The sequence below is a fragment of the Vitis riparia genome, chromosome 7 (genome assembly GCF_004353265.1).
Source record: "Vitis riparia cultivar Riparia Gloire de Montpellier isolate 1030 chromosome 7, EGFV_Vit.rip_1.0, whole genome shotgun sequence".
NCBI lineage: Eukaryota > Viridiplantae > Streptophyta > Magnoliopsida > Vitales > Vitaceae > Vitis > Vitis riparia.
The window spans coordinates 22,554,031-22,574,253 of NC_048437.1; the positions used below are offsets into that span (position 1 = coordinate 22,554,031).

Below are 20,223 nucleotides of genomic sequence, written 5' to 3' on the forward strand. Positions count from 1 at the left end.
CCCCCTAAGGTCCTAATGGTCCTTACTTAACTTTGATGACATGGTTTATGAGGGTTGGATTGGTTCAAGTTCATTTTTATGCATAAAGGTCATTTTGGTAATTATGCAAGGTTGCACAAGGAATAGTAAACAAGGTTTCTGGATCAAACTAATTGATTAATTAGATGACTTTATGTAGTTAATTAATAAATTATGACTCAATTTGAGCTGGATAAAGTGACTCAAGCTCTTGGTGGACCTAAGTCACTTAAACCCAATTAAGGAATCCTATAAATAACTTTTTAGATGTTAAGGTTTTCTAATGACTTTTTAGTGAGTTGTCTTCCACCTCCAAAGAAAAAAAAGAGTCATAACCTCCTCATTTTTCCAAAGACCCATATTTTGAGTGCCAAGATCAAGTTACAGCCATTGGGCGGAAGAACTTGGGTGTATGAGACCTTCAAATTTTTGCAAGTATCTTTTTCACCGCACGAATTTGATCTGGGAACATTTAGATCTAGGTATGAATTGTTTTTACTCTAGTTTTGTTGATCTTAATGGTTTTTGAAGTCATGTTTCCACTTAGATTAAGCCTAAGGTAGATTACATGTACCTATACGATCCAAGGCTTAAGAACAGAGAAATCTAAGGTTCCCATCAAACTCTACAAACTAAGTTAGCATAATCTAATAGAAATAATAAAGAAATCGCTAACACTTTAACTTTATGGAAGAAAAACAAGAGGAAGCTTTGATAAAGGTAGTTGCTTATCACCATGCCATAATGCATAAATACAATAAAAAGGTATAGGAAAGAGAATTTAAAATTAGTAGCTTTGTATTAGGCTCAATGTTTGATAACACTCGAAATCCTAAGGATGGAAAGTTGGGCCTTAATTGGGAAGGGTCTTATCAAGGGTGTGATGAAATTAGCCTAAGTGTATATCGCTCATAGACTTCATAAAGGTAATAAATCAAGCAAGGCTTTAAAAGTCCACTTAGAATGAAAAAATAATAACAAATATTGTTTCAGTATATTCCCAATTTGGTTTAGAAAATATTTTTTAATTACGTATAAATATATTTGATAATTTAAACTATTTATTTGGTGTAGGTATTGGTCCACATCTAATATTGAATCCATCCAAACCCGTTTCTTTCACACGTGTTCCCATTCTATTAGTCCATTCATTACATATCCGAATAAACCCGAACCCGGTTCCGACGGGTCCGGGTCATATAAGATTATCCACAACCACAAATATCTCAATCTGACATAAATGTGTAGGCTATATAGCCTGGGTTCGCCCGTCGATTTTGCATTATTGTACGATTCCAATCTCTATCATTCTTCTTCTGATCCATCTCACCTTCAATGGCTACCACAGGCCAGGTCATCACCTGCAAAGGTTCAATCTCTTTCACAATATCTTTTTTCTTACTCTATGTGTTCAGTTACGTGTGATGGTGAATTTTTTATGTGAAAAACCCTAATTTGGATGTGAATTTGGTGGGTTTGGATGTGCGGTGGAAATGCGAAGCTGCGGTGGCATGGGAAGCGAATAAGCCGCTGGTGATCGAGGATGTGCAGGTGGCACCGCCGCAGGCCGGCGAGGTTCGGATCAAGATACTCTTCACTGCTCTCTGCCACACTGATGCTTATACTTGGAGTGGCAAGGTATATACATATATTTGTGTAGATTTTGATTGATACCATTTTTTTTTTCTTTTTTCCTGTGATGATGGTTTGTTTGGGTTGTTGTGATGAATAGGAACTAGGGATTTTTGTTTTTTTTATTTCGTGAATTTGTGGAGTAATTTTTGGTGTTTTTGATTAGGTGAGATTGAGTTTGTCGATGAATTTTGGTGGAAGGCTTGGATTTTAGGGCATTCTGGGGAAATGCATTTTGGATCAGGGGTTTGTATGGAAAGGTGCTTATCTAGAATCAAATACCTGAAGCCATTGGAGGGCATTTGTTTTTCACTGTGAAGATCTGCAGATTTCTTGCGTTCTTAAGGTTGAAATTGTTGGAACTAGGATGTTATCCTAGTGGCCCATTTTTGAAACATGCTTTCTGTTTTTAAAAGTATAAAGAAAGAAACAATGTGGGAGAATGCAGGTTGCTTTATGCTTGTTTTGGATAACAGAATCTGAGTAAAGAACCAAAAAGGAAATCATTGAAAACCTAAATTTGGAAATCTAACCCTCGATCCTTTTTTGGCCTCTTTTTGATAAAAATGCTTCTTGTTATTCTTTTAAAACCTACATGTAAATAATTGAAACGGTAAAGGACATTTATGTCAAAAATGGGTTACTTTTCAAATAAAAACATGAGAGATGCTTGATTTACAAATTATGAGATTATTTCATTCCTTTTAATCAATTAATTCTATTTATAATGTGGTAAATTATGTTGGGCCAATTTCATGGGACCTGTGTTGCAATATCTGTTCCACATGAAAAGAGGCTTCATTAAGTGGAGTGGGTAAATAGTCTCTGATGGTGCTGTAAGAAATTGGCAATATTGTGCATGACATGTGTCTTTCTATCTGCATTTGCCTGCAGCACTGATATCCATATTCTATCTAATCTGGTTTTGTATTTTCTGTTCTTCTTTTGTGATGTCTTAGCTTCTGTACAGTGATATAAGATTGACTTCCTTTGCTTTGCAGGATCCTGAGGGTCTCTTTCCGTGTATTCTTGGGCATGAGGCTGCTGGGTAATTACCTGTATATATCACTTTGGATGATCACATGTTGTGGTGCTGGTGTCTGTGATGATGAAAAAGGAGTATTTTTTTTTTTTTTTTTTGGACACAGGATTGTAGAGAGTGTTGGTGAAGGTGTAACTGAAGTTCAACCAGGGGATCATGTTATACCCTGTTACCAGGCAGAATGTAGAGAATGCAAATTCTGCAGATCAGGGAAGACAAACCTCTGTGGCAAAGTTCGGGCAGCTACTGGAGTTGGAGTTATGATGAGTGATCGCAAGAGTCGTTTCTCAATAAATGGAACTCCCATATATCATTTCATGGGTACTTCAACATTTAGTCAGTACACAGTTGTACATGATGTTAGTGTTGCAAAGATTGATCCAGTAGCTCCTTTGGAGAAAGTTTGTCTTCTTGGCTGTGGTGTTCCCACTGGTAAGGAATTTTTAGATGTCCTTCAAATATCTTGGATTTACTATCAGATAGTGAATGTTGTGAATGGGTACTATACTGAATTTGAGGTCATTAGATCCACTGATCAATCTAATGCATTCTAGTCTGATGCCTCTGGCAGAATGAGTTTGAAGTATTTGGCTTATATTATTGTTCTAAAATATGCAATACAAATCTAAACTGCAAAAGTCTTCTAAGACTTGAGCACAATCCTAGGTGTATGCTTGAGCAAAGTGAGATGCAACCTTCAGTGCATGTCAATTTAATGAAATATGATCCGGAAGTTAATCCAAGAAACAAAATAAAAAATTAAAGATTTTAAGCATTTAAAAGAAACATTTAACAAAAAAAAAAAAATTAATGCAATGATATAAAATTTCAATATGTGATAAAAAAAAAAAAAAATTCAGGAATAAAAGTGTTAATAAGGAAAAAAGGAAAATTGATGAGGCACACCTCTTTAATATGGTGTGTGCCTTGGCAGCAAGGCGCTAGTGCTAGGGAGTCATTGTGTCTTGGGCATACATGGCTTATATAGCTTCTGTTTGCATAAGCTTAGTTGTAGAGTATACATCATCATTTTGGAGGTGGCAATGAAGAATTTATAAAATTTAAATCAACCTAAAATAAGTATCTTTTTCACTTCAGTTTTCATTAATTTGTTGCAATATAAATGTTCAAGCCTCCTTTTAGAAAGCCTTGGTTTGAGATAGAAATTTTATACAACAATCCAGAAGGATAAGTTTATATGTTTGTAAATGATGCAACTACTTTCTGAAATTACCAGGTTGGATAAACGTCTGAAGGATTTATGTATCAAGTAATGGAGCATACTCATGATACAAGCTCCAGACTTGATTTTGCAGGTTATGACCAAATTACATCTAGGGTATCAAGTTTATGATGTGATCATTGGTTGATGTATTTGTTTTATGCTTTTGTGAGGAAATATTCAATTTTTTGAAAGATTAGTACAATCCGATGATTTTGTCTATTTGAATTCATAGGAATGATAGCAACTGGGGTGGAGGGGTTGTGAAATTGCAAACTGAGAGATTGGTTTTCAGTTCTAGACGCATTCACATCATTGCTACAATGATATTAATTACTTCATTATTCCATAATTGGAATATCATTGCATGGGTTAGGATATTTACATTTATGGGGGAATTGGAATGGATGCACATTTCTCAACTATATGTTCCATATCTTTTATCTAAAATGTTCTCTGCTGTAAAAGTAGAAGTGACCTAGATACCCTAATAGATTTTGCTCAAATACATATGCTTATCATCACTTAGAGGTGAAATTTAGCGATTTAGCTCTTGGAATAAAGACTGTCCATTTTTTTAACACACAAGAGGGTAAAAGAGTTTTTTGTTAATTAGTTCTCTTTGTAAAACAACTAATTAGTGAAAAAAAAAAAACCCTTTCATCCACTTGTAAAAAAGAGAAGACTCTAAAATTAACAGTTCCCTTTTAAGTTTCCTTTTGGAAGTGTCAGATCATTACCATTTGTAAGATAGTTGTTAAATACATTGAATTATTGAAAAAAAGAAAAAGAAAAAAAAAACCTATACATTATTCAAGATACACATACAAAAACACACTTTTTTTTTCTTCTTTTTTTCTTTTTTTTTTTTAACCAAGGAACCTTCTATGGGGATCCAAACCTTGGGATGTTGACGACCCTGTAACAACCATCACCAGATAAATTCAAGGTATCATCAATGACAAGATTCGAACCCAAAACCATGTGTCACTTGCTGGGTCCACACTTCTCAATGTTTGTCCTGACCAACTGGGCTATCTTAGCAAGTACACATACAAAAACACACCTTGTCCAAGATAATTTATAACTCCAAAAGACAGTGTTGCAATAAATAATTTTTAATTCTCTATGTTATAATCCAAACCATATTATTGCATCGATAGGTGTCTTAACTATCTCAGGTTCTTTGCATTGAGATTCTCACAGTCTTTCTGTTTTCAAAACTAGGGCTTAGGATTTCTTATTGTGCTTTGTGTTTGCTAAGCTATGATTTCTTTTTATTTGCGTATCTTATGCTTATTTTGGTGGCACAAGAGTGGCAAAACTTTTAATAATGTGTATTCTGTTATATTGATAGTCAAGTTTCTAATTCCTACTTCTGTGTGTTGGAAACTTTAGCTTGTCAGTGGTGGATATTCTGTGTTCTTTGAATGCTAAACTAGCACTTTTCATTGGATCAAGAGAAGTGAAGAGAGGAGAAAAGGATGGAGCAGAAGGAAGTGGGAAGAGAAAAGAGAGAATCTCAAAGACTATTTTTCTATTTGGTTGTGTAAAATGAAAGTATAAAATTAGGTCCAACTGAGAAACTTTCCAGATAATGTACACTTTTTGGTTTTTTATTTATAAAAAATGAAAAATTTTCCCATATCTTTTCCTTATTTTATTTTTTTGATAGGTATATTTTTTCCTTCTTATTGTTCTCTCTATGAATAAATCAATTGGAAAAGGGAAAGATTTTACAGGAGTTTACACCCCTTAAGATGATAGGGGAAGGGTAGGGTCGTCTTGTGGATTAGAGGGTGAAGAAACAAGGTTCTCCATGTTCTAATGACTGATTTCCATGTGGTTCATTTTCTGGATGAAAGGAGGGGATGCAGTAGAGTTTCTTATCTAGTCCATAAATTTGATGGAACATTCCATTAGAAGTGCCTTTGAATTAGAGAAGCAAAATAAAATAAAAAAGAACCTGCAGGACAAGTAGTTTGGTGGGAATCTGATAAAAAAAAGTAGTTTGGTGGGATGAACACTCACCTGATTTGTGAAAAGGGAAAAAAAATATTGTTCTCCTCTTTCCATCCTTTTATATCATGGAGGATTGTATGGGGTTAAGGGTCCTTTTTAGATTCTAAAAAAATGTGACTGGAGGAGATACTTCTGGAGAAAGTGAGTGAGCATGGGAGTAGTGTTCTCTTTTTGGATGTTCAGTTTGTTTTATTCGAAGAGTTCAAAATCCTAAAAGAGGAATTGAAAAGGTGAAACAGTGCTAAATTCTCAGAAATCTTAAGTTGATGGAGCATACTAGGAACTCAGAGGGAAAGGAAGAAGTTGGTGGCTTATCATCATAGGAGATACTCTTGGATGTGGGAATGGAGGTAGTCTATCTCTGGTGTAAATGGATGAAACTAGTGGGAGGCAGAAGTTGAGAGTGATTTGGTTAAAGATGGTGGTAGAACATATTTTTTTATCATCATCTAGCCAATGCTAGCACAAGAGATAAGCTCATTATTTATTTATCATAGAAGGGTAGATGAAGGCCATGACTATTAAAGCATAAATTGTTTGTTTGATGAGAAGCTATATTTGGAATCTCTTTCTAGAAAGGCAACTTTAGATGTCTTGGAACTTGAGGGAGCTGAACAGTTGTATCAGGGGTGTTGTGAGAGAGATCATCGAATTTGATGCAAAATGTGAATGCAAAAGAAGTTCTGATGCAACATGTATTCCTTTGAGTCTTATGATGTTGTGAAATGGATATGAAAGATTTTCCTCGGGGGTTTTGGGGGATTTTGTGGGAGAGATCATACAAATTCATAGGAAATGTGAATACTCGAGCTTCTTTTTATTTATTTATTTATTTATTTGATCAGTAAATGAGATTTATATTAATAAGCGCCAAAAAGGACACACCAAAGTACACAAATACACAAGAGCTTCTTATGCCACGTGTATTTCTTTGAGTCCAGAAGTGTTGCAAGGTGGATATTATGGATTTTCATCGAATTGGTTTTGTTGGGAGTTATATATATCTATTCACTTCTATTCTTGGTTTTCATAAGGAATGGGGTACGATGATGTCAACTTGCTGCTTCTTCTTCCCTTTTTTCTCTTGATGAGCTCAACCTTGCTTCTTTTTTCAGTCTAGTTAAGTTTTTTGTTGAGTTTTCTACATTTCCTACTGTATCTAGGATCACAGGATGCATCTGTTACCTTATCTTTTGGGTATTGAGGCCATTGCTAATCTTTATCGTCTAGATATTATGAAGAATGATTCATTTGATTCCCTAAAGACTGAGGATCCTGTGATTAAGAAAGATTCATTTGAATCTCTGAATGATCGTGGATCCCATGATTAAGACTGATTTGTTTGATTATCTGTACTTATTTCATATTGTTTTTCTATCATCATGCTTTACAGCATCTCTCTCCCTCTCTCACACGTGCGCGCGCGCACACATATGCAAACATGCTCATTTTTTTTATTTATTTTTTTCTATAGAGGTTCTTAAGAGTTTCTATTAGGCCTTCAGTTTCCCAGATTGTGGTGGGATATCAGGCTATGTTGTATTTCAAAACAAGAATTTCCAATCCTGTATTCTGCTAGACTACTAGTGGGCATGGATTATAGGTTTGGGTCTAGTAGTGTCTTTGTATTTTATTCTTTCTTATCTATTTCCGTTTCTTCTTGTACTACTTATCCAACTATATATTTTAATCTCTTTGGCATGGTTTGCAAGTTCCATAATTTGTTGTAGTGCATGTCAATCCATGATGATTGCTCATCTTGTTGAACCCTGGAAGTTGAAGCCCTGGATGTATCAAATTTGTTTTCCACTAGGATTTTATAGTCGAAGATTAAGTACAACAAAAATGTGCGTGCATCATTTTCACTGTAATTGCTCTTTTGTTGTCTAGTGAAAAAGAGATAATTGACATATGGGGACATTATCTGCTTCTTAATGTCTTTATGATAATGGTTTCTTGTGTCCTTAGATAAATTTCCTAATCCAATTCTCACTTAATATGTATTCTCCACATCTTGTTTGTTATAATATATCTGTTGTTTTTTAGGTCTTGGAGCGGTTTGGAACACAGCAAAAGTGGAATCAGGGTCCATTGTTGCTGTTTTTGGCCTTGGGACTGTTGGCCTTGCGGTAAGCATTTGATACAACCTTCTAGTCATTTCCTTGTGCTGTTTTTATGATAGGTGAATTTTTTTTTTTTATGATAAATGATTGATTATGATTTGATAGGTTGCAGAGGGTGCAAAATCAGCTGGTGCTTCACGAATAATTGGTGTAGATATTGATAGCAAGAAGTTTGATGTAGGTATGTTAAGCTTTCCCATCTTCACATGGTTCTCAATGATAGCGCACGGTTAATATTCTGGAGTGATTTTGTGTGAACTTGTTAATAATAACATTTTTATGCTTTCTGACAACTGCAGTACCTCATGCCCGAGAGGGAACGGGCCAAAGAATTGAAAAAAACACACTCACACACCCCAATTTTAGACCCTGAAAATGAAGGCACTGAACTCTGTCAAAGAGGGGAATTTCTAGGAAAATTCTTTTCAATAACATGCCTAGAAAATCTCCTTGCTACCTGAACATGTAGAAGCATCTCTTATAATTGCTGGCAAAGAAGAGCCTTGCCCTGAAATGTGAGACATGCCTCAGCAATCTAGTGCTCAACTTTCTAGAATGGAAACTGTCACCAACACCTAAAAAACTATTAGATGAAGCTGTGGGATAAAAAGGCAAGAAACCATATTCTTACCTTTACCTCTTGTTACTGGGGAATTTGAGTGAACCGGAAGCATGTAATGACCTTTGATAACAGCAGGCAAGCTATACTTGAAGACCCCTAAAGAAAGTTCCGGTACTCTTTTTAAGCTAGCTTTGCCAAATGGAAAATGATTGAATGAGAGTACTCTCAAATTGTAACAACCCTTGTCCTTGATTTGTTTGATCAGTTTGTTCATTTATTTATTTTGAGAATTTTGATTTGCAGCCAAGAATTTTGGAGTGACTGAATTTGTGAACCCCAAGGACCATGAAAAACCGATACAGCAGGTACTTGTTGATCTTACAGATGGTGGTGTTGACTATAGTTTTGAGTGCATTGGGAATGTCTCTGTAATGAGGGCAGCATTGGAGTGCTGTCACAAGGGCTGGGTAACTTTGTCCTGAGCTGGTGTTACGAACTATGAGTTTCAATGCTAGGGTCTAGTATTAAGCTCATTCAATTGGCCAAAAAAATCCTTGCAGGGCTGGGGAACATCTGTTATTGTGGGTGTTGCAGCATCAGGTCAAGAGATATCTACTCGTCCTTTCCAGCTGGTGACTGGTCGTGTTTGGAAAGGAACTGCCTTTGGTGGTTTCAAGAGTCGTTCACAAGTACCATGGCTTGTGGAGAAGTACATGAAGAAGGTAAATACACCCTCCATAAGAAAATGCTTTGCAACTTCAGTGGGTTTATGATTATTGTATCCCCTTTTGCTTATATTACAGGAAATTAAGGTTGATGAGTACATAACCCACAATTTGACTCTGGGGGAGATCAACGAGGCATTTGATCTGATGCATGAGGGAGGCTGCCTCCGGTGTGTGCTTGCAATGCATGTATGAGGCGATCTGTTAAAGCCATAATAAGCAGACCCTGTTTCCTCTGCAGATATCTTTTGCCTTTGTTTGAATGAAAATTAAGAAAATGAAAAATGCGCTATCTACGAACAAAACTACTTTTAAAACCCTGTACCATCTCATCGTGTGTAAGGTTCTTGCCGTTTGTTTTCTATTCTCTCCTGCTGTGTTTTGAGACTCGTTGGAAAGATAAGTTAGCATGGTTTGGTTTCTAGTTCCATGATGTTGATGTTAAATTTCAATGCTGAAGGATTAACCCCCATTTTGGCATTGAATTGATAATGGATAATTGCTTATAGAGAAAAGGTTCGAGTTGAAGAGCGAATTATTAGTGGGTTTGATTATTGATTTGGGAAAGGAAAATTTACAAAACCCTTAGCAATTAAGGCCCTATCTATCATCAGGCATGTCTCCTATCACACCTTGCTCTTCAACCTTTTTCCCCCAATAGCCCCATCATGCCTCCATGGCTGTGCTGCTCCCACATCTATGTAGGTTCGATTGTTATCTTTTTCAATTTTTCTGAATGTATTGTACTTTTATTTTCTATTTCAATCCTTTTGAATTTCTTTTCCTACTATTTAACATCAAAAAGGGTAAAGGCTGTGCACCCAATAGCTTGCAAGAATTAAGGTATGATTGGAATTTGAGCACGCTAGTCGAAAGTTGGGCCAAGCTCAAGTCATCCAAGTAGAGAGGCTGCTCAAGCCAGGAGGTTGGTGGGCTATGGCAACCCTGGTACTTGGGAGGGACTTTGACAACTGAAAGTTTGATCTATTAATTTAATTTAATTTTTATTTTAAATAAAAGTTCTTAAAGGGGCATCAAGTTCCTCGATCCTATATTTAAGCACACACTGTAACAATCAAAATTGTGGTCGCCCACCACCTTAAGATTGCTTTGCATTCTTCACTCATCTTCAACGCTTCATCACTTCATCCTGCCACCAGCTGCTCATGATGGAAGAGACCACTTTCCATCTCTGAACTCTTTATAGAAGCTGGATCTTTTTGAAACCACATAGAAAACTGCATTCCCAGGTACAACCAAATTAAGTTAAAAATAAGACAACAAAAAAACAACCCTAATAACAATCATAACAGCAGAAATGATATCAAATTATAGCAAGGGGATTATATATATATATATATATATATATAAGGGTTGCCCCTTTGAGAAAGTAGAGACAGCACCTGGAATTCCAGGAATCATAAGGTTGGGTTCTTTCAGCACATCATTAAGCGTTCTCTTTTCATTCACTTTGACCCATTTAGAAGACCCTTTGCCTGTTCAACATTAAAAATTTTGAGATACATAAGCTCATGTAGCAAAAGAAAAGAAAAGAAAAAAAAATCGCGCAACTTCACTTGTAAAATAAAACATGCAGTCAACTTGTGTGTTGTAATGAACAAAGATGAATGGGAAGTAATAGAATGTTAATAAGTATCACAGTTAACTATCTCAACAATTTTTCCACCGCACTCCTGAGGCCACTCTCCTGATTGTACTCGTTTAAGATCATTGTGTCATATAGACGCCGCAGAAAAGCTGAGGTTTTAAAATTTTGAATCCAACATATAATTCAGTGACATCCTAAGTGAAATTAGTTCTCGGAAGCCAGTGGAGATCTAGATATTCTGCAATAATTGTGGAAGTTGTTTACAGTATGAGAAACCAATAACAGATAATAATGCCTAACAAAAAATAAGGAAAAAAATGAAATGCTAGAAGAGAATGTCTGAACATGTTTGAAGAAGATAAATGACAGCATCACTGAGAAGATATGAGAAGGGAAGGCAAACTTTTGTCCTGTCTACACAAATGAACCAATAGGACCTCACTTAAACTAGGTTTAAATAAATACTAGATGTATGGTCATGAACCAATTCTCTGTACATGGCTGCCATTCAAACAAATCGATGATGTCAGAACAATATATGAAAAAATATCACCTTTGAATTACACATAACAATATTATATAAATAATTAACCGTAAGATTATTAATATAATGGAGAGTTTAAACAAAAATGATTTTAGCCAAGAAATTGTGGAGATAGGTCTTAAAAGGTGTGCCAGAAGAGAAGAAGAAAACAAAAAGTGATATGGCAATTACTAGAAGCAAGCAGCTAGGAGATATAAATATGATGCTTCAATCAGAGTAGTGGCCATTAATAGAATTCAAAGAGAGTTATTCATGTGGTGGCTGAGATAATTAGCATGAGGCACATATAACACAGTCTAATGACTCAGAAATAAGAAACACTTAATGTGGGGGATGCTCACACACAAGGATGCATGCTTGTTGGGGTATTCACTTAGCACTGTTTCCTATGAGGGGTTCCTCTCCATTAATGAATAGGACCTCTTCATTAAATTGTAGAGGTAATGTCTTTGTTCTCACAATTGCCAATGCAAGGGAGGGGTTCCATTCTTTGTGTGAGGTAGAGGGTTGCCCTCTCAATTGTAAAGTTAGGGTCCTTTCTTCCCAACAGAAATAGGTATACTCCTCTTTCCAAAGTAAGGATGGCTCTTAAACTCACCTTGCTCAAAAGTTGACTGTGATCATCTCCCCCTAGCCTACAGGCCCCCTCCCGCTTGTGAGGATGTAGTACCCCGATGTTATTGCACTTAGTCGAGCGGGGAGCAGGAATGCAGGACCCTGACATCGACCTAATGCTCCTCACTGACCAAGTAGGATTGGTTTTAGGGTCTTGATTCGATGGATACATTTGAAGGCTCATCAAAGCTAGATAAACTGAACATGAGTTACAACTGTTTCAGCCAGACTGCACAGGAGGAAGATCCATCATGTTCAAGTCAAACATTGATACACATCATGATGTGTCATGTCAGAACCTAACCCCACCTTCCTCTTTCACTAAGTTTTTGGATTGGGTTCGTTTTCACATTGTGTTGTTCCTCTTGGGCTCCTAAATGAGTAGCCCAAAGGGGCTTAGTTTGAGAGGATAGAAAAGTCTCATCTCCAAGAGCTACTGTAGCCATCTTAATTTTCCATGACCATTCTGGACATCTCCTCTAAACTTCAAATCTTTGAGGGCTGCTGTCAACTCTCTCCTCTCTTCTCAGATCTTGACCAATCACCATTTAAATGACTAGTCTTTTCACCTATTAAGGGCCTGCTTGGCAGGATTCATCTTTCAGTGAAAAGAAAATTCCTCTAAGCTCAATGTAAAGAAGAGGTTGTTGTTTCATATGTAAGAAAACTTTCAACTCTCAGGCCTCTTCCTAGAAGCTCTTTTAGAGAAGTTTCTAGACCTCAAAGCTCTTCCACTTTAGAGTAACTTAATCTGTAGCATGATACAGTTTACAGCTTTTAAAGATCTAAAGGACTTAGACAAAAATCTGTGCCAAGCAGGACCTAAGAATCTCATGTAGACATGGTCCAAAATAGACCATATAAAATGAATAGAATCATCCTAACCATTTTACTGGATCAATACACCATTGTGAGCCACTACATGATGTTAAGGACCCTACAAATGAAAAAAACTTAATATGATCTTTCTAGCAATTATATTGGCTGACAGGCTTGGTTTTCGCCCATTACATGTGTCTCTTGGCGAGTTAGAAATAATAAGTGTCTGCACTAATGGAGGTGAAGCCCTGAGGAGCCAACTCAAATTTGTCCTATAATCCAAGTAGATAAATGCATAGGGACCATAGCTTTCTCATATTTTCACTAGTTCAGCAGAAAAGCTTTACAAGACTCTGACATGTCTAAATGCATCTATGACTAAAAAATTACATATAATGAGGATACACACACACATAGATGCAAACAATATTTGACACCAAAAATGACAAGGTAGATTAAGAAACATACCTGCAGAAGTAACATCATGAGAACACTCAATCACATCCTTCTCTTCATCACCAATGCTTTCCACATGAGAACCAACAGTTCCCTCTAACAGATAAGAAAGGAATTTTGCTTTCGGTAAACAAACTCCAGAACCGGCCTGATAATAAATGAAAGAGAAGTTAGAAAATAGGAAGTATAGAAGATGATATTATTGGATTACAGATATGTCATTTACTAGAGGATTTTTATTGTAAAAATATTTTTGTACGGAAGGATGTCTATAGAGGGATGCCTCTAGTAAAGTTTGCACAAATTATCTTTTGTGCATATCTTTATTCTTTTAGGGGACTACTTTAGCATAATGATATACACAGCAGTAAGGTTCAAATAGTCATAGAAGCATGCTGATACTGCATATCACCTTTTAAGATTAGGTTAGGACCATAGACATAATATGCTGCAAATAGGCAATTTCTTAATTGTTTTGATCAATATTATCCCCTTGCCAACAAAAGGATAAAACTAAATGACTAATCAGGCAAGTAGTAACCTTAACTGATCTAGATGTATATCATTTTCTTTCCTTTTTCAGGCTTTTATGAAATCCAATACATTAACACAAATCCCTCCCAGGCACACATATTTCTAAGAGAAATTTCAGCAACATGCATTAGTAGCATGTAATGGTCATAAAGTTCCTTGCAAACTCAACTTTCATTGCTCACCAGTGCAACCTACAGAGGGAATAGAATTCTGTGTATGTATATAATGAATGAATCATGTATACTATGCGTAACTAACAATGAGAAAATATCATAAGTGCCCTAGTGATAGATATATTTGATGAAATTTCATTACAGATGCCTTTTATTTCCCTAAGATAGCACATAGAAGCACAAAATTGATCAACTTGGATGGATCAACCCAATGCTAAAACGTTAAATAATTTTACACCATGTACATGCCTAAATTTGGAGTAGTGAATTTTTGTGCCATTTTCATCATCTTATAGAACTGCACTGTTGATATAAGTCTAGCTTATCTGGATCTGTTCATCATCTTGATTGTAGAGTTTCAAAGTGGCCTCTATTTTATCTAGGTCTACCTTTAGGAGGGAATCCAAAGACAATAGGATTATAGGATCCAATGATTAATATAATCTCAAAGAGGTTGGATGGATGAAAAAAGGTTTTCTTGTCTTTAGGGGAGAGGATAACCTTAATTCAATCTTGTTTGACTCACATTCCTAGCTATTTTCTCTCTCTCTTTAGGATCCCAACATCTATAGCCTCAAAGATTGAGAAATTGCAAAGGGACTTACTTTGGTCTGGGATTAGGGATAGCAAGAGATCTCATCTTATCAATTGGGAAGTAGTGTGCAGGCCAAAGGAGATGGTAGGTTTGGGTTGAGGGAAGACTTCCTTGAGAAATAGTGCACTCTTAGAGAAGTGGCTTTGAAGGTTTACTAAGGAAAGTTGTGGTCATCGGCATCAGGTTATTGCAAGCATTTATGGGACACATCCTAATGGATGAGATGCCAACGTTATGATTAGATGGCCACACAAATGTCCATGGAAGGCTATTACACAAGTCTTTCAGGGTTTTGACCCACACACTCACTATTTCGTGGTGGGGAATAGGGAGAAAATCCGATTCTAAGAAGATTTTTGGTAGGGAAGTGAACCTCTCTATTCCCAATATCTAGAACTCTAAAAGAGTTATCTCAGTGAAAAACCCCACCATCTTAGCCATCCTTGATAATTCCTACTTGCGTTCTTGGAATTTTAACTTTCATTGCAATCTCACCGATATTGAAATTGATTCTCTTCAAAGACTCATGTCATCGCTCACCTCGGTGCGCTTGTCTCCCACTATTGCAGATTCAAGGCATGGTCTTTATCCTCCAACTTATTTTCAATAAAATCTTTCTTTTTAGTTTTGTCCAAGTCCCCAAATCCAATTCCTTTCTTTTCAGCCAATTTTGTTCGGAAATCAAAAGCCCCTTCAAAGTTCAAGGCATTTGCTTGGTTAGTAGCGCACAAGATGGTAAATACCAATGACTTGCTACAGGTGAGAAGACCCTACAAATCCCTTAGTCCACATTGGTGCATTTTATGCAAAGGAAGAAACAGTCAACCAACTTTTTCTACAATGTTCATTACCTTGGGGCTTTGGCATAAACTCTTCCGTTTAGCCCAGATGGATTGGATGCCACCCAAGAGTATCAAAGATATGATGAATCTCTTTTAAAGGATTGGGGAATTCATTGAGCGACAAGAATCTTTGGCAAATCATTTGCCTCACTATTCTTTGGATTGTATGGCAAGAGAGAAATGCTAAGATTTTTTAGAAAATCCCTTTGGGCCTCTTGTTCTGTCACTTTTAAGGGAGTTCCACTTACTGTTATTCAACTAAGTTAGCTTTCGATTTGTAATTCATATGGGGTGGATAACATTGTGAGGAGTAGTTATCACTTTTGTGTTATTTTGTGTTTTTCTCCTTGTATAGTGGACAAGGTTCAAAATCTCGGTCGGGACCGGCACGTCTTGGTTGAGTTGTATCCACCTCATCCATGTTTAATACGATACCAACAATCGAGTTCGGTATTGTGAGGAGTAGTTATCACTTTTGTGTTATTTTGTGTTTTTCTCCTTGTATAGTGGACAAGGTTCAAAATCTCAGTCGGGACCGGTACGTCTTGGTTGAGTTGTATCCACCTCATCCATGTTTAATACGATACCAACAATTGAGTTCGGTATTTTGTTGAATCACCAAACAAATTAGCCAACTGGGAAATGAATTTATGGTTTTGGGATGATTCATGGCTTCGAGATGTTGCAGAGATCAATATTGAAGCTGGCGATGGCAGTGATGCCTGCAAACCCTCTCCTTGCCTTTGGGGATTTGTGCTAAGAATGAAAGAAAAGAAATGGAGATCGAAGAGGAGACGAAAGAGTATGAAGATGGAGAAGATTGGAAGGAGAGAAAGGAGTAGCATGTCAAATCTTCTTTGCTACTACAACTTCATCCATGGCATCTCATGAAGTGGGAAGTGGGTATTTATGGGTAATGACTAATTGCACTTTGAAGGGATGGTTGCTTAATGGGTAGTTTGTGTAACCATGGGAATTTGGGTCATTGGGTATTAGGGTTAAATTGGTCGTGCGTATGGGTATTTCATATTTGATAGAAATTTGTGTATGTGGAAATTTTTGTTTTCAAGAATATTTGGTTTTTTATGAAATAAATAAACCATGGATATTGATATTAAAAAAATATAAAATTAGATATAGGTTAAAGAATTGGATACCGGAGTAATATAAAAATTTAACAATTAGTTAATAGTAATGTTAAAATCACAAGTTATAATTAATTTAAAAATTATAATTAATTAAATTTAGTATAGATTGATTAAATAAAAAAATAAATCTAAATATGATTATAAACTAATCTAAATGCCTATTTTTATACTTAAATAATACTACATTAGAAAATGTTATTTTATTATTTTTGTAATGTATTTAATTGTATTTATTTTTGTGATAATTTTTATAATTATTTTAAAATTTTTTGAGTTTTAAATTAGTATATTTTCCATATTGCCCGATACCAATCCGAGATGTAGAGACGATACGCCTCAAGACCTCTCGAGTCAATGACCGATACTATAACTTTGAACCATGATAGTGGAGTATACTCTACTTTGATCAGGTATTGTATGTTTGTGAGAAGGACCCCTCATCCTTCTCTCTTTCTTATATCAATAAAATTTATCTTCGTTTCTGATCAAATATATGAATACATATATATATATATATATACAAGTCATTAGAAAAATATGTCTCAGCTTGGGAATCACAAAGACTGGTAAGTAATTAACGGAACTTCTTTATTATGGAGCTTAGAGCAATTATGCAGAATGCTCTTGAAAGAGCAAGTTCTTTTGACATAAAATCAATGTCTAGAAAAGCATCAAAAGTAAAAAATAAATAAATATAACAAGGGCATACCTCATAATAAAGTTCAACAGCTTCACGGGTGTAATTGTTTTCTTTATCCCAAGGCAGTGGTGGACAACTTTCTGAAAACATCTTTGAAACATAAGGAGATTACAAAGATTTCAGAAATCCAAGGATATTACATGCCATGCCCAAAATCCACATCTACATCAGCATTAAGGTAAAAGAACTCAGGAAAAATGGATACCATGTCTAGATGAGCTGAAAAAATGTCAGTCTCACAAAAGTCTTCAATAAAGTCACTGGACATAACCTCCGGATATAGAAGAAGAACCGGCCAGTGAAAAATATTATTAGTGTCTAATATAGGCTTTCTTAAGCCAGTAAGTTCTTGAAACACTGCCTTCCCAATCTTCAGTCCTCTATTTTCAATTGCAGAAACAAGGTGCTGCATGTTTCATCAGGAGAAGAATGTAAGCCTTCAAGAAATTGAACGAGATTTGACAATATACAAAAAAATCTCAAACCTTTGCTGTGGCCACAGCCTTGGAAACTTGAGCTTCATGGTGCTCACGTTCCGAATTTTGTGCATCAATTTGCCTTGCTAGCTTCTTTAGTTCTTCATTATTTGGATCCCGCTCAAGTCCATTTTCACAATATGATTTCGCTTCACCCAACAGATCCAAAGACAGTGATGCTTTGACTGCACGATAAAATGCCTAATCCACATACATATTGCTTCAAAGCATTAACCCAAAGAAAGTACAGAATCCTGGCTTTAGAATAAAGATCAAGTGCCTAAGACACAGAACAACACACAATACATACCTTGACATTTGTTGGACACAGCTTTATTGCTTCCTGTGCATCCATGAGAGCCCGTCTGTAGTTTCCAAGCAACAGATTCACATGGGCTCTATTTGCATAGATTACTGAGTTCTCAGGGTCACTCAAAGCTTTCTGGTTTATAGCCTTTGTGTAACAATCTATAGCATCGGCATAATGTTTTTTACCCAACTTGACATACTGGTTACCTTTTTCCTGCATGAAAGAGTAACCATGATACCCTAATAATGCAACACCGTAACAATACAAACCCAAAAAGGATGATGACAATATTGTTCTAAAATACAACCAAAGCCACATTCACAATATTTCTTGACTGAAATAGTAGCACATGAATCCCCATTTATAAACAAAGAGTTTCACAAGCAACCTATTACTAAGGTATCTCCATTGTCCATTGAGGAGTAACCCTACAAATAGTAAAGAAGCTTAGATTTGGTAATACCCAGAGCAAACCTAAAGAAATTCTTCAGTCCAAATACTAATCAACCATTAAAAGGATAGATAAAAAATAATTAAAAAAAAAGGAATATAAAATATTCCCTATAAAAGAAAGGAACTATTTCCTTAACTACATAAAGTTTTATCTTTAGAAAACCTACTCTTATGCATTGGAGAATACTCATATCGCATAGACACTTAGCAAGTAATGTAGTCTGCTCGTTTTATTGATTGAGGTGGATGGCAAAACCAATTTAAAAGATCTACCAACATAAGTAACATGAATAACAAATCTTGCCCTCTAAACTTCACTTAATCTTTTCAGTAAAAAATTCTTTTAAGAGTGATTTGAAAATAAAAAGTATCCAAAATAGTTTCCTTTTGTTTTTTGGGTGGTGGAATGAGCTCCCCCAAAGATTACCAACTTTTCCTCCACTCTTACAAGAATGCGTTGCAAGATTGGACTACAGTAGAATAAGAATCGCGAAGGATACGGTCTTAGAGACCTTTAATCGAATGGACAACCCACAATCTACCCTTTTTCCTTACAAAAGTTTTGGGACAAGTCCAAAGCACAAAACCCAAAAAGTACAAACCAAGATGATAAAATTACTTCCCATGACCCTCCCTAACCATGGAAATACTTCCCTCTTATCACCTTACCTCAAACAATATCTCAAGCCTAACTTCTAAATCCACAGTTTGTTCTAGCTACAAATAATCATGCTAGTATTTCATAACTTCATACCTAGCTTTACATCGCTTTCTTCCTCTTTTTTTTTTTCCAATTTACCCTGTTTCAACTCCAAACAGAGTTTCATTATCTCAAAACCTTTATCAACAACCTGATTATGCACATAAATTGCTTGTGTTGTTGCCTAATTTTTCCCAGTCTGCAACAATAATTTGACCAGTACCATGTACCACACATTTTCTACCACAACTGCTGCGACACCCATTTCAAAAATTCATTATGAAATTGCATTCTGTTTTCAAAAAACAAAAACATTTTCATTCTCAATAAATACACAAAAATACATATGCATAGAGAAGGAGAAGACCTTGAGTTCAAGAGCAGCTGACTCCTTGAGTGCTGTGATGGCGTCAAGGTCTGCAATCTCGCTCTGGGTATTTGGTTCAGAACCTGTTTCCATCCACAGAGCCATTGATCTTGAGAGAGAAAATAGTGGGTTCTAGAGCGAGAAAATAATGTGTTCCAGAAAAGATAAAAAAAAAAAAGAAGATGAACCCTTTCGGTTATGGCGGCAGTCCTTGTGTTTTTATACCTAAATTCTTGGGTTTTTTAGGAAACTAATCATTTTTTTTTTAAAGAAATATTTCTCCAATTAATTTTTAGATTTCTCTGAAAAAAATTTAAATTTTTGGGTCAGTAAAATTAAAAAATTTATTAAATTTACATCAATTGTTTTTCATTTTTAATATTTTGTAGAGTCAAAGAAAAAATAATTTAAATTTGATAAATTATATTTTATATATAAGTTTAAATTTTATTTATTTATTTTAACTTTTCTATATAAAAATTAAATTATATTTGATTTTTAAGAAGAAAAATATTTTTAAAAAATGATTTTTTTTA

The 20,223-nt window shown here is 35.6% G+C and overlaps 2 protein-coding genes across 2 annotated transcripts; one reads left to right on the forward strand and one right to left on the reverse strand.

Annotated features, from left to right (window-relative positions):
* The first annotated feature begins 1,276 nt into the window (after positions 1 to 1,276).
* Positions 1,277 to 9,874, forward strand: LOC117917546 (alcohol dehydrogenase class-3). Its single transcript, XM_034833858.1, has 9 exons — positions 1,277 to 1,387; positions 1,520 to 1,656; positions 2,652 to 2,698; positions 2,799 to 3,124; positions 7,983 to 8,065; positions 8,165 to 8,240; positions 8,925 to 9,088; positions 9,188 to 9,343; positions 9,425 to 9,874. The coding sequence occupies exons 1-9, from the start codon at positions 1,354 to 1,356 to the stop codon at positions 9,539 to 9,541; spliced, it is 1,140 nt and encodes a 379-aa protein (XP_034689749.1). The 5' UTR covers positions 1,277 to 1,353; the 3' UTR covers positions 9,542 to 9,874.
* A 435-nt stretch (positions 9,875 to 10,309) lies between these two features.
* On the reverse strand, positions 10,310 to 19,870 carry LOC117917547 (tetratricopeptide repeat protein 4 homolog). Its single transcript, XM_034833859.1, has 8 exons — positions 19,688 to 19,870; positions 18,168 to 18,380; positions 17,867 to 18,058; positions 17,587 to 17,787; positions 17,391 to 17,471; positions 13,402 to 13,537; positions 10,750 to 10,842; positions 10,310 to 10,584 (listed from the first exon to the last, which is right to left on the reverse strand). The coding sequence occupies exons 1-8, from the start codon at positions 19,790 to 19,792 to the stop codon at positions 10,511 to 10,513; spliced, it is 1,095 nt and encodes a 364-aa protein (XP_034689750.1). The 5' UTR covers positions 19,793 to 19,870; the 3' UTR covers positions 10,310 to 10,510.
* Positions 19,871 to 20,223: the final 353 nt, after the last annotated feature.